Source organism: Gouania willdenowi, chromosome 15, assembly GCF_900634775.1.
Source record: "Gouania willdenowi chromosome 15, fGouWil2.1, whole genome shotgun sequence".
Lineage (NCBI taxonomy): Eukaryota > Metazoa > Chordata > Actinopteri > Blenniiformes > Gobiesocidae > Gouania > Gouania willdenowi.
Genome location: NC_041058.1, coordinates 5,621,988 through 5,637,806, shown reverse-complemented (window position 1 = coordinate 5,637,806; position 15,819 = coordinate 5,621,988). Strand labels below are relative to the sequence as shown.

The following is a 15,819-nucleotide window of genomic DNA, read 5'->3' as shown; positions in this document are numbered from 1 at the left end:
CGGTTGGCTCAGCACACAAATCAATAAGCCATCCGTTGAACATGAGCCACGGAAAGCTCTCAGTTTGCCCAAACCAGCAAATCCAACAGTGGACAGAACGCAATACAAGAGCAAAGGCTGTCATCTTATATTCTGACTTTGACAGTGATTAATGTTCTTTTATTTATAGCAAATAAACCCCAGCGAACAAAGAGCTAATACTTGCAGCTTAGCATTCCAGGGACAACAACAGTGTGCTAAATCTCATTAGTACATATTGACACTGAACGTCTCATGTGTTTAAATCTATAGGACAACACAATCTACAAAAAACAGTGACAAACTACAACATGACTATAAAAATATCAACCTTAGCTAAAAGCTTTTTCACCAATGGTTTTGCTAGAGATCTAGCAAAAAGCTAGCTAGAGCTTTAGCATCTTTAGCATATCTACCAACAAAATAAACTTTTTGAATGCATTTGTAATGTTTTAAACACAGCATCTCTAGCGGCTAAAAAAAAACCTTATAGATGTTACACTTTGAATGCTTCATGAGTTTTTAACATTTTAAACCCATTTCATTTCTCTTACCATCATATTGGACAACAAAAAAACAGTGGTAGATTAGAACATGATGATGAAAAAAATTAATTAAATTACAAAAAATTTAAAAAAATACATTAACCCCAGCTAAAAGGTTTTTCACAAACTGCTTTGCTAGAGATCTAGCAAAGAGCTAGCTTGAGATTTATCAACTGTAGGCTCTCTAGCAACTAAAAAAACCTTATAGATGTTATATTTTAAATGCATCATGAGTTTTGAACGTTTTAAACACATTTTATTTCCATCATCATCATATTGAACAACTAACAATCAGCAACAGATTGATTATAAAATGACTATAAAAACAAAAACCAAGCTAAAAGGTTTTTTTCCAACGGTTTTGCTAGTTACCTAGCAAACTGCTAACTAGAGATGTATCTTCTCTAGGATCTCTAGCAACTAAAAAACCTTATAGATGTTATATTTTGAATGCATCATGAGTTTTTAATGTTTTAAACACATTTTATTTCCCCTACCATCATAATGAACAGCTAAAAACCAGTGAGAGACTGACACATAACATGGCAAAGAGCTGGCTAGAGATTTAGCATCTCTAGCATCTCTAGCCACTAAAAAAAAAAAACATTATATACAGTATGTTGCATTTTGAATGTATCATGAGTTTTTAACAATTTAAACATTTTATTTCCACCGTCATCATATTGAACAACTAAAAAAACTACCAGTAAACTGAATGCGTGAACCAATGTGACATTTACAGCAAAGATAATATTTGACTGTTTAAAATATCAGTCTTAAACCCAGCACTTTTTATTGTTCATGGAAAAAGCCGAAGCCGACGACGCCTAAAAGTAAAAATCTTTAACAGTCCATTCTAAAATAACTTCAATAGGGAAAGTCTGTGACATTTTCATATCAGTGCTGATGCAGACAGAACTTTGATGTCGCTAAAATGTCATTTTGTGATGCTGAATGTGAAAGGTGTTCAATGAAAACTCTTATTATTCCTGCTAAATGCATGTTCACATACGACGAGAAAAGTCATCAGATGGTTTTCATGAAGTCAAAGCATAAGAAGATGTTTTAAAATGTAGGATTTTCACTGCATTTGCTTCAATAAACAGGTAAATGGTAAACCTGACTAAATGAATCAATTTGATGCTTATCCATTGCACTTGAAGTGGCGGTTTTAGCGGATGGTCATTTTTAAAGTGGAGTGAGTGACTTTGGGGAGTCGCTTTGGGACTCGCGGGCACTTAACGCCTCTTTGCTGCACGGCTGCTTTAAGAAGGAGAAAGATACTGATTTGTAATCAAGCGAGCCTCAGCTGGGAGTAATTGGACCAAGCTGAGCTGCAGAGTCACTAATTAGCAGAGAAGAGCAGAGGCATAAACACTAGTTTCATTGAGAGCCTTTTTTTCCCTAGTGTTCATTTAGAGAAGAGAGGGCAAAGAGAGGAAGAAGAAAGTAGGAAAGGAGGGGAGACATAGAGGGATGTAGTGCTACACAAACAATTGTATTTCAACAGTTGTTGAAGTACCGTAACTGAAGGTTCTGAGTGAGTTTCATCCAAAAAAGGCAGTTTAGATACAACCTGCTATTCTCATTTGAGTGAACCTGCATCAATTAGCTTGAATGAAAGAAGAAGACAGTATTACGTGTGAAAAGACTGGTATTTTACTCAAATTATTGAGTTGGAAACATTGAAAACTTTAAGCTGTCTTCTCAAACTTTTTTGGGTATTCCCTCCTTTGAATGGAGGCCCCACCTGTGCCCACTGCCCCCCAAATAATCCTGACAAAAAACACATTTTCAAATGTATTAAACTAACAGGGAACAAGTAACATATTTCATAATGAATCAAAAACTAGATCAAACTAATCACGTGCATGAAAAAACAAATGTAAAAGTGCAGCAGTCAAAAATACAGGAAATGAAGAAACATTGTTTGCAATCTGTGCCAAAAAGCTTAAGAAAAACAAAAAAGGAAATTTTTATTTTTTTAAGTCAGCAATTGAAAGTTTGTTTATTGTTCCGCTCCACTTTACATGCCAACCTCAATCATTATTTTTGCACTTTAGTTCCCCGTTACAAATCTAATGCAGTCAAATAATCTATAGCTCTATAGTTTCTGCTACATTTATAGGCTTCTCATTATTACTTTCTTTGCGCGAGGTGTGTAAAAGCAAATGTTAACTGCATCAAGGATTGCATCTGTCAAACATCCAAAAAACATGACAGTTAGATTATAGAAGAAGAAGCAAAAATAAGGTCATTGAGTTGTGGGATTCATTTTCATTTTGTGTATGTTTTGGGTGAATTCATTAATGGTCGACAAACAACCTCAAAATCCCATTATCACAAATTCCAAGATACAAATAACCCTAATATATTGATTTTTTCACCCCCGTCTGTTAAAAAATAAATACATAAAGCATAGTTGTACTTTTGTTTTAATACTGTTAGCACATACATTTTCTGCTGCTTGCCTTCCTGCTGTCCGACTGCATCTCATCACTGATGTTTCTGCCTATAGGCAGAACGAGGGCCGGTGCAAGGGCTCGTCTGCACGTATAGCCTCAGATACCTCAACACAGACTCATGTGCCTGTATCACTGACATTCACATGATCTCTGCTGATGCTCTGTACACAGGCAAACAAATCTTGACAGTAAACAAATGCAGAAACCACAAGTTTATGAAGTGAAGAGGGAAAAAAACACAAAAATACGCCAATTGTATGTTTAAAAATACAGTGCTTTTACTGATTACACACATTTTTCCTTTATTGCATGAGAGAACAAAAAAAAAAAATCACCTTTTCTCAGTCAGATACTGCAATGCAGAAAAGATGAACACACAGACACCCTCACACGCACTAAACACTAGTAGAAATGTGGCACTGTCCACTAAGGATGACATCATCCATGTTTGCTGGCCTAAAGGTCACTGATGTCCCTAAACTGGCCCCGGGCAGAGGAACAACTCACTTCCTCACATGGTTTCACTCACGCTTTTACCATCACTGTTACAACAACGCATTATCAGTAGAGTTAACCTCACCTGTCCCATGATGGCGTGTGAACACACACACACACACACACACGCACACACACACACACACACACACACACAATGGGAGTGTGAAGTGAGTGGCAGATTCTCGCCTTAGGACAGTCAACTTCATGGTAGACTGTGTTTCCCCCAAAACAATCTCTCATTAGTAGATGCAGAGTCTCTATTCTATCAGTGGGTACACATTTGCCTCGCACATGCTCAAAAACATAATAAAGAAGAAGAATAGAGTCTGAATGTGTCACTAATTCACTTTTTTTTATCATCAATGTGGACCACAGTGAAAAAATCAGCCGTGTGTGTGTGATGGCATGCATCTGTCACAATTCAAAGTATTGAAGAGGAAAAAGTGAACTTTTTAAGTCATCTTGTCTTCATCTACGGTTGGACTAATGTCAAACAAAGATTTGAGAACAATAAATTAAGTCCAAGTCAATTAAATGCATTGTGCTAATCTAACTTATTAACCTAATTTCAAAGAACTTAACTCATTTAGTTGAAACAATTCAATTTAGTTGGTCCAACTATTTAATTTTGGCAGTGTACTCATGGGGTGTGGGTCCTTCATTTACTCATACCTATATTTACTAAAGGTTTAAGTGCGTAAAACTCTGGGCACACCAAAAGGTTAACTGCACCAGGGTTTGCGTTCATCAAACACCCAAAAAATATGTGAGCATTAGATTAATGTGGGATTAATTTCCACACTTCCAGGCTTCTTCACTTTAATCTGTGGCATTTAAGGTGCCTTTCTCTTAGTTTTATGAGGTTTCTGTTGATGTCATTGAGTCAACCAGCATTGAGTTTCTCTCTCCAGTTATTGCGATCTTCGGATATGTCTAGTATCTCTAAAATCTCTAGAATGTCTAGAATCTCTAAAATAGTCCAGGATTCTGGTCCTTTGCCAAAGTCTTTCAGATCTCGCTTGATGTCATCTTTAATCCTTAGCCTTGGTCTACCAGTATGAGGAGTTCCTTCTTGTAATACTGACGTGGGATGTAGTGTTTTGGCAGTTGATTGACATGGACGGCCCAGCGTAGCCAGACAAACTTAAATCTTGAGGAAAGCAGACCAGAGCCGGTGATTTCAAAGACATCTTCATTGGTCATTTTGTCCTTCCAGGTTTTGCCAAGTATGAATCGTAGATTGCTGGTGTGGAAAACACTCAGGATACTGTTAGGGTGGAGGCTAACGTGGTTGAGGCTTTACCTAGTCTTTCTTTATCAGTGGTAAATAGACTTTATTTATGTATCCCCATCATCCCCACCGAGGTAGTCTTCACACTCACATTCACACACCAATAGGACAGAGCTGCCATGCAAGGCGCTAATCCACCATTTGGTGGCAACTTAGGGTTCAGTGTCTTGCCCAAGGGCACTTGGACACATAGACAGGTATAGACTGGGATCGAACCACCAACCTTTCGATCAGAAGACGACCCCTCTACCGCCCCATTAATGGTGGTGTTCTTCGCAAGAGTTGAGCCAAGACATGTAAACTTGTCAACATCCGCGAGCTCCTCGTGTCTTTTATGGTGAAATGATGGGTATCTTTAGCCTGTGACATAGTCACTGTCTTCTTTAGACTTATGGTGAGTCCAAACTTTTCACAGGACTCGGGAAAGCAGTTCAACAGATCTTAGAGCCGTTCAAGAGATGATGCACACAGGGCAGCATCATCTGCGTATAGGAGTTCTTTAACTATGAACATTTGAGTCTGAGTCCTAGCTTTGAAACGTGTAAGGTTGAAGTAGTTGCCATCATCCCGTGATCGTAGGGACAGAAAAACTATTATGACTACTTTTAATATAAATTACCAAAAAATATTTCTCCATGCACATATTATCTGATTATTATCTACTACAAGCCTCGACAAACTATGTTTTTATTTCTCTGAAAGCACAGAGAAGAAATGCAAATGTACAGAGCTTTATAAAACTACAAAACAAATCAACTATTGACTTTACTTTCTTTGCGATGTATTTAATCCAGCCAGCATCCCTGAACTGTAACACCCCAAAGCAAGTCGAGCAATTTCCCAAGCTGCAGCTGTATACAAGTAACTAAAAGGATGCCTTAATTAAACAAAGACAAGAAACTCACCTGAAAAAGGTAACGAAGAATTGCACCAGGTCCATGATACTGTTGTGCTGAGAGAAAGCAATCTGTAGACAAGAGAACATAAAAAAGTAAGAGTCCTGCAGCTACATGTACAGTGTTATAGTGATTTTATTTTGTAAAAACAAATGCAATAATAGATGCCATTGGGATGTAATGAAATTTAACAGTTTGTGTGTCCAGTTGCAATGGTAAAACTGTTTTGGACCAAGTTCTCTGTGCTGTTACTTCATCTACCTTTACTTGGATGAGTTAGTTCACAAAAAGTCTCCCTTCTTAACGCTTTTGTAAAAAAGGCTCTTGTTTTGAAGTTAAAGATAAGTTTTGTCAGTAGCACAATGGAGGCTCTCCAAAAATCTCCGAAATGTTGGAATTAAATGTGCATACACAAGTTTTGTGAATCAAATGACCACATGTTAATATTCTACTTGGTCACTTTCTCACTTCAAATGTTTCCAGAACTTTCAAAGGTGGAGAATCAACAGAGATATTTAGCCTCAGTGTGATTCAGGTTTTTTTTTGTTGTAGTTTCCAAAAGCATCTTGGGAAATCTGGAAGTATACTTCAATGGGAACGCTCAACCATCCTAATCATACTTATAGTAGACAGTACATACGCACTGAGTTTGTAGTTATAGTACGTTAGTGTGCCATTTCATGCAAAGGTTGGTTGGTGTAACTGAGTTATCTGAGTTGCATTGGTTAAAGTTTGAAGCCAAAACCTTTTCCAATACTTCTACCATGACGGTTCAGGTATTAAATGCTACAGATCTGAATTAGGACATCCAGGGCAAACATGTCTGTGTTGCATCAGAAGTGTAAACAGGTAATTCCTCCCTGTTTATTGCACCACTGAATGTGACATTTCTATTTCCACCCGTTTCATCAGAAATAACACCCACACAAACACTAAAAACTTTGACTGAAATAATCCTTCACATTAGGAAACTAGTTTATAACCGACGGCACACCGTGCTATATTATGTACATACAGTACGTGCACCGTGTATACGTACGCTGTCGTCTCTTTTTGGCCTTAAAGGAATGACTGGACTTTTTAAAACTGCTGGAATAAAAGTTTCTAAAGAAAAACAAAAGTTCCTTTTTAACATCTCGCTTTGAGGAGTTGTATTAACTTTTTTTCATTTTGAATTTATTTATTTAAACAAATTTTGAAGCAACGTGTATATTTAGATGGAAGATGGAATCCAAGGGCATGTTAGTTAATCACAGTAGATTATAGGGCCACATTTATTTATTAAACAACAGTATGTGTGTGTGTGTGTGTGTGTGTGTGTGTGTGTAGATGCCACATGGGTGAAATCATCTGCTCCAAACATCAATTATAAACCACTTACAGTCAATAATACGCAGTGCAGTGGAACAGAGGGAGACGTCGGTTGCTTAGCTTTGCAGATTGAAGCCAATGAAGACATGATTTGGAATATTTTTGTTTTTCATGTGGCTGTCAATGTCAAGTCTGGTTTGGATCTAATAGTCTGACACACCTACACCATTTTTCTCCTTTTTCAGTTTAAAGCTGAATCATTGTTTTTATCAGATAATGGAAGATAATTTACTCCATAAAGAAAGGAAAAGGGTCAAAATTATTGTTTCATTGCATTGTGGGATGTGGAGTCCTGTCGACGCATGCAGAGATGCCTTTTTACTTCATTTTTACCGTGATTTCTAGTGTTTTCACTGAAAGTTGTGACAAATCAATGGCAAATTGAATGTTTTGTGAGGTGATATCACTGGGAACAAACTAGAATAAGAAATGGGATCAAGAGAATCACTGTCCTCCTCGTCTAGTGAAGAAACAAGAAATCTCAGTGAGAAGGAAGTAAAACTTCAGAACTCCACATCCCATAATGCAATGTGCAAAACGTTTCCAAAGATGTCAGTAATGTCATTACAGTGGAGATCAAAACATTCATTTGTTTTTGTTGTAAATGATGTTCGATTCATTGATCTATGAGGCATCCTCACTATTGTTATCTGTTTTTTTTCTCCTGTCACAGAATTTTGTCTAATGCTAATATTAGCTAATGCTAGCTAGTGCTAATGCTTGGCTAATGCTAGCTAATGCTATAGTTAGGCTAATGCTAACAAATACTAGGTTATTGCAAGCAAAGCAAAAAAATGTTAAGCTAATCTTAATGCTAATGCTAAAAGTAATGCTAGATTAATGCTAATGCTAGCTAGTGTTAATGCTAGGTTAGTGCTCACAAATGCCAATGCTAATGTTAATGCTAGGCTAATGCTAGCAAATGCCAATGTTAATGTTAATGCTAGCAAATGCCAATGCTAATGTTAATGCTAGGCTAATGCAGTGTTCAATGACGCGGGCCAGCACCTGCATCAGCACTTTCATTTTCTTCAGGAAATGCAAATGTTCTAGCTAAAAATAACATTTATTCTTGTTGAGTAAATAATGGGAACAAATTATTTCACTTATGTAGCTGAAATACAAATAGTGGAAAAGCAAATAGTGCTCGATCCATCCAAGGCAGTTTTTCTACCGTGTGACTCCAACATGGGGATACCTTTAAATGGCCCTAATAGTCAGAGAGGCTGTGGCTTTGTTAAATCCTCTCAGGTGATTTGAGAGGTGAGAAAGAAAAGCAATAGGACAGAATGGTCTTAAGAGGTTTTAACAGCATCTGTGCTGCAGGTTAAAAAAACAAGTAGACAGTGAAAAATCTGCAGAAAAGCTGATTTTGGTCCACAGGGAAGCAGCATTAATACAGAGGGAAAAGAACCAGGGCTTCCAATGCAGCAGTTTACATCATAACCTCCTGACAATATGAAGAGTTATTATGGCTTTACACACAGTGCACGATGGAAATGTGCAAATATATGATTAGTAAACATCTTTAGCACATTTTCACATAAAAAAACAACAACTTTGTCCCCATTACAAGCTGTACTTGATCTAGATATTAGTCTCCCACACTCAGTTACCCACAATCTGTAGCCACAGGCCATCATTTCAATTTACAACACTGCAGTCATTAAACAGGACCATAATCAATAAGCTGTTTAAGAACACACCCTGTTCTGTTCCTGCAACCACTGCAGAGCCACAACTAACAAGTGGGACGAGTCCTACACACACCCACACACACACACACCCACACAAACAGGTGTATGTGTGTGTGTGTGTAGCTGATACAACTCAAACACAATATTCTACAGGGGAAGCTAACTCAGACTTTATCTCCTTTCTGAAGCCATAGTCCCACTTTTATTCATCTAGATATAACATTTGTTTTATAAAGTATTTGATTCTTTTAAAGAAAAATGGGCAGTGTGAGGTGAATAAAACTTAGTTTCAAAGAACACAGAATATGTTTTCTTTAAGACGCTTTTGTTCCTTTGGAAGCCGTTTTCTTTTTATTTTATTGTGGAAGAATTGAATACATTTTTATAGGCTTGATTTTAACACTATCAACTATCGGTGAAGACATAAGGCTAATATGTGAGAGTCGTCAGACTGGATTGAGCTCGTGTCGACCTCAGGGACTCATTAAAAGCTGAGTGATGTCAGCGCGGCTGCTTCAACAATTCTGAGGAAACATGAGCAGAGGATACAGTACGTCCATTTATGACGAATCCCATCTCTCACACTCTCAGTTCTAGTTCATTGTTGTTTATTAAGTGTAAATGTGCTATATTTTGTAAAAAAAAATTAAATAAAAATCAAGCATTTCAAGGAAAATGCAAGTAAAATGAAGTCTAATTTTTATCAGTTTTTCAATTGTTTCCACATGTGTCAAACTCAAGGCCCGGGGGCCAAATTCGGCCCTTTAGAGCATCAAATTTGGCCTGCAGGATGTAGTCGAAATTACAGAAAACATGATCAATTGTGTAAAAAAAAAACAAAAAAAAAAAACTTATCCTTTCCAGAAAGTCCACAATACAGTTTTCCCACGCTTTCATCACATGACGGCAGTCATTTTAATCACAAATTGTTGAAAAATTTTTTTTACCTTTTCAAAAATACTGCAATTTTAGTAAGATTATTCCACAAATTCTTCCCAAATTGAACTTCCATTATTTTACATATATTTATAGGGCAGAATAATGTTGAAATGTTGTTTTCCCGTCTAAAGTTTGGGGCCCACTTGATTTATTTTTTATTTTCATGGTCCATTTGAGATTAAACTGGTCCATGTTTGACCCTTGAATTAAAATATGTTTGACACCCCTGCTGTACATGGTCATGAAGGTCTCACTCATTAACTTTTGGAAACCATGACAGACATTTGGAGAACATGCAAACTAACACAGAAACCTCCCAGTGTGTCAGAGTAAGTCCCTATTACTTTAAAATGTCTAAAGTTGGATAAATTCTACCTTTTTTTAACACACATTTTATTAATTGTTACAAAAAATCATATTTTGTTAGTTTCATTCTTTATTTGTCACCAAATACAAATTTAAATTCGAATTAAAGAGGTAGGATGAGATGCGTACAAATTTGAAGATGCAAGACACTGTTTATTTTATTTTAAACTGTTTAGGTTGTTGTTTACATTATTAAAATAATAAATATTAACACTATAGTAACCCATTTCCACTGCTATCTTCACAACTTTTATGACACCCACACCCACAGGTATAATACCCACAATTTGTCCATAAATACAAATTTAACTAAAAGTATACTTTTTTATTTTAAGTTAAAAAAAAGAAAAAGCTCTAACCACTGCACCACAAGATTGTCTTTTATTTCACTGTCCGTTTGCTAAATCCAGGAGATTTTAATTCAATATACTGTAAATAGTTCAGTCAATTATCAATCTTAATGCCATAAACTAAAGTCAGAACATTTTTACGATGACAAAAACAATCCATCAAGCGACTGAAAGTGAAGCAAACATAGTTTTATGTATATTTATGTCGGAAAATAAAACAGTTGCCATGTTTTAGAGCTACAGCTGCTGCCAACAATTAATAAGAAAAAGCTTTTAAATGTCTGTGTTGAACCATTTGGCTCAAATACAAACGCCAGCAATAATAAAAGGAAAGAAAAGGGTCAGAAATGACAACAACTGGGAATTCTCCATCACTCAGACTAATACACAGCAGTGTAACACACAGGCCACTGCACAACAGCAGGATCCCAGTTCAATAGAATGTAATTGTTCTGAGTTTAGGGGTCAACCAAGTGGGGAAGGAGCTTTTTTCATTCTTTTTTTCTTCCTTCATATTGAAGCAGAAAGTGCAATTATCCTGACACGTAAGAGAGCGAGAGGAAAGGAGCGTCAAATTTAAAAAGAATGAGAGGAGCAGAGAGAGCTCCAACGACCCGGGTTCAGCCGTCCAGTCATTATGGAGGGCCTACGGTGGCCCTCTGGGGACAAGCTTAGCAGCTGCAACAGCACTGGGAAGCTATTTAGTTTAGTTAGCTAACCCTGAACCCAGAGCTGCTTGTTAAAAACAGTAAATAAATAAATAAATGCTCATGGAATCAATAAAAGCAGAGGAAAAAAAGAAAGAAAAAGGAAGGAAAAATGGAAATACAGGAGGAGGAAATTAAAAGAGATAAAAAAGAAATGAGGCAGTAGAGCAGCAAAAATGTAGTTTTACTGTATGTATTCTTCATGTTGACATTACATTTCTGACAAATACTGTCCGTGACTAATGCAGATCTGTTTATTGTGGATGATCTAAGAAGAAAAAGACTGAGGCTTTGTTCACAATGCAGGTCAATTCCAATTATTTTGCCAATATTTGATTTTTGTGAACAGGCCACTTTCATATGTGGATATAAATCTGATACATATTGGCCAGCTCGCATTCTATCAGACATTTACATCATCAAAATGCGATTACGTCATAATTCTGCATCCCAGGCGGCGTGGCGGGGGAGGGAGGGAACCCTGGTGCAGGACGTGTGTAGAAAAGTCGACGGTGGAAGGAGAGTGCGTTCTTAAAGTTAATAAATATTTATTATGATATACAGTACATATCGGGTTGCATTCTGTTCATACTACAAACTGATAGAAGACGCATTTAATATGTAAATATTAGCGAGCACACACACAAAAAAGCGGATTTTTCAAAAATATCCAAATTGAGCATTAAGACCTGCAGTGTGAACGTAGCCATGATGGTAAAAGGTCTGAAAACAGTAAAAAAACGCAGAATCTGAAAAGTAGTGTTTGTTTGCAGAATTCTTTACCGGCGATATCACGACTCTGGAGTGAATCTATTGTAATCAACAGGTAAATTCTAATTGTTGAGTGAGAAACAACAAAAACAAAGCAAAACTAGGAAACACCTGTATTTAGAATTGTTCATGTGAAAGACATTTTATCTTGTGTATTTTGTTGTTGAGTAAAGTCCCTTCATGTTGTTCTTTTTACTAATTAAATTGAAAGTAATAATGGAGGAAAAACTGACAACTGACCTTGACCTTAAATATGACCTTGAGCGAAGGTCAATGTTACACATTGAAAGGAAATGTTGTTCAATGGTACCAGTCTGAGCACTGTATCTCAATTTGTGGCCAAGTTATCGGGAAAAAAGTTTTTATTGTTTTGTTTTTGTGACGTTATGAACTTTGACCCCTACCGATCTGTTTACTGGTAGGTCGTACAGCTTTGGTTCAATTAAATAAAACACTCCACTTGAGATGAGCTTTTCATAAATGTAAGCATTGAACTTGTATGATAAATATTTGTAGATATAGAAAATTTTGGTTTTTGACACTTTGGCTCCAAATAAGGTTGACTGCACACCCTTGACAATGACCCTATGATCAGACATACATGCAATTAGTGCTGCATTAATAGCCTAAGAGGAGTTCTAGGACAAAGGAGTAATAAAATAATAAGAACTCCTACAATAACAATGTATAAGAAAGTTCAGACAGCGCAAACCATGACCATTCACATTTTAAAGGCTTGGAAAAAATTTCTATCCTCAATCATGAAGATCGATCAATTAGGAAGAGTGCTGTGAATTTTTAAAGTTTCGCTAATGATGAGAAATAGGGATTTTTTTAATTTTTGAAAATAATTCAGAATCAGTATATTGATCCGGATCCCCTCTAAATTTAATACAATATTCTATGGTTAAAATTCTATAAAAATATCTTAAAGTCTAAGTACACTAGGTTTTTGCTGACCTAGCACTTGGGGAAAATTAAAAAAATTCCATGATTATGGGCGTTGCTCTTAGACTTAGGGGTGGGAACCTCTGGGTAGCTCACGATACGATACGCGATACAAAAATCACGATCACGATATGACGATACTGCAATTATCAATATATTGGTCAGAAATCAATCTACAATAATCTATGACATAACACAAAAAAAAAAAAAATTAAGTGATTTTTTTTTTTTTTTATTGTATATCTCTGAAAGACAATAAATTGGAAAAGTGTCCTATGAACAGTGACACTATTTTAGTGCAACATTTCTATAAATAATTAATAATTACCAATGTAAACGAATAAGTATCTCCAATAGTGCTTTCTGTAAAGAAAAATTACCAGTGACACCATTATAGTGCAATATTCCAGTAAACAATATATTGGTTCCTTCAACAAACAGTGACAACATTTCTGTGAAGACCTTCCTGTACATTTAGTGAAAAAGCAGAAAAGAAATTGATAGCGCGAGCATATCGATAATCGATTGTGCGGAAAAATATCGTGATATATCACCGTATTGAGATATCGTCACACTCCTATGCTACAGTAGTTAAGACATGCCCAATCACAGCAGCCCCGCCCCCACAACAGGTCTGCATGGAGCTGTCAATCATGCTCACTTTGGAAACCTAATCTCTCCTCCCATCTTTTATAGGAGGGGGGGGGCCAACAGTTACTGTTAAAAACATCACTGATCCATTCGCAGCCAATAGAAAAATTCAACTGTAATTGCACACTGACATTTTACAACTAAAAATGCTAAATTTCAATACTTAGACTAAAACATGAAGAGTGGGACTATAGGATCAATAAACTACATTAATTCATATCCGACTATATATTTATTCGGGTGGTGGTTTTATGGTGGTTATAAGTACTTTTGAGATAATCCTGCTCACAGAAAAAACAAATAAGTAAATTATAACAGTAGTAAAAACCTAACCAGTGTCATTGATGTACATGCAATTGTGCAGGATTGTAAATCAAATATAATCAGGCCAAACTGATCATATGTGATCAGATTATAACTGGGTATGAACATTATTTAGATTGGTCCATTTTAAAACCAATAACCCACAAGTTGATAAAAGGTAAAACGCAATGTAAAAAAAGAAAAATCACGTAAGATGAGGGAAGTTTTGGACAAAACCACTGGGAAGAATAATGTCTTTTTTAGAAAAAAAAAACTTTATAAGTTATATTAACCACAACCTTTGCTCACTAAACATATGTTAGAACACAAACAGGTGTGTTTGACTTTATCCTCTTCATTATGGGGGAGCAGTTTGCTTTATAACATAACTATAGGGAGAGATCGTGTTACGTATATTTTCCTGCACGGTTCCGACTAAGAACTGTGTAATATTCTCCTAATAGATGCAGGAGAAAAGGTTACACATGATACAAACCTCTACCCAAAGGCCAGCACTGTCAGGATACAGCAGACCATGTGGTGCAAAATGAGTGTTTGGGTTTTCCCAAGGTCTCATTTACTGTGATTTATTTATCCTGAGAGGCTTTGCAGCGTTCTGCCTGTGAGGTTAGTTCTGCATGCACACACTGATTTTATTTTTATTTTTTACTTCATCCCACAGCAGCAGCAGCAGCAGCAGCCTCATTTGTCCTGATGCTGCTACTTCCTGAGTAAATGAGCAGCCATGCAGCTTCTTATGCTTCTCACCTGATGAATCATAATCCTGCCTGAATGAGAGGCATCAGATACGTACTGTATAACCTGCTACTCCCATGGGTGCTGGTCAAATGTTAACCACGTAAACATCACTTCTAATCTAATCAAAGAACACTTTGAAAATGGCTTTTAGGTGTCAGTTATCTTTATGAAGAGAAGTATCCAATGTAATGATGTCAAGCACAGAGGATAAATAAGTGACTGAATAAAATCTAATTACTAAAGCTATGCAGTGCCGCGGCGCGTCGTTGATATCCTACTGTCAGGTTCAATGTATTGTCTTTGTTATAATTAATAAAAGTCAGTCCATGTTTCCTGAAAATCTCTAAACAGTTGATGCTTCAACTTAAATTATCAAGTTATTCCCAAGGCCAAACATCATAATATCATGTCTTGATTAGAAAGTAATTCTGCTTTCTTGGAAAAACTGCTTTTATTAAAATTTAAAAAAAAAAATCTAATAAATTAGAGACTTTGTAATTAATTAATTTAAATTAATTGCATAACAGCATTTGATACGGGAAGCAACCTTTTTCCAATTTAAATGGATTTGGACTGAATAAATGAAAACAATAAATGAGCGTTGACAACAAAAATTGTGTTCATTATTTTCATCACTGAGTGCTAAAATAATGTGTAATGTGAATAAAGAACATTATGACCACATTGTTCACATTAAAGTAAGCTATATTCATGCTTTTCCAGATTTTTTTGTGATCTTTCTAAAACCAACGTGTTTTTGTGTAATAAAATTAAAAAAAACAGGATTTGGTACAAAACATTCCAGAATAGTGGAAACAAGAGTGCAAAACATCCAGCATGAAATAAACAGGCCGACTGATGAAGCTGATAAATATAGTTTGAAATTGGTTCCACGCTGTTTAAAGTATATATATTAAAAAAAAGCAATTAACCGTTATTTTTCTGTAATGAATTAATCGCGATTAACACAATAAAGTCCTGACCCTAGTTTTCCTATAAAAAAATTATAATTTTCCTGTTTTTGTTTCCATGATGACCCAGAATATCCTAATACTTAATTACTTGGTCGTTTAATTACGGAGGTTCCCAAACTTTTTTCACTTGTGTCCCCTTTAAATATTGTAAAACGTTCCCCCCCACCCGTTGAAACAAAATGTCAAAAAAATGTATAAAAAAAAGTAACCTTTACTGAAAAATGGCAAAAACTGTGACTATTCTTCTTCAAAACTCAAAAACTTAAAAAT

General features: G+C 36.0%; 1 protein-coding gene across 1 annotated transcript in view; it reads right to left on the bottom strand.

Moving 5' to 3' along the window:
* atrnl1a (attractin-like 1a) overlaps positions 1-15,819 on the bottom strand; it is a 230,695-nt gene that overhangs the window by 105,183 nt on the left and 109,693 nt on the right. Inside the window, exon 26 of the mRNA XM_028469441.1 lies at positions 5,723-5,784. Within this exon, the coding sequence (XP_028325242.1) occupies positions 5,723-5,784 (62 nt within the window). The remainder of the gene's footprint in view (positions 1-5,722; positions 5,785-15,819) is intronic.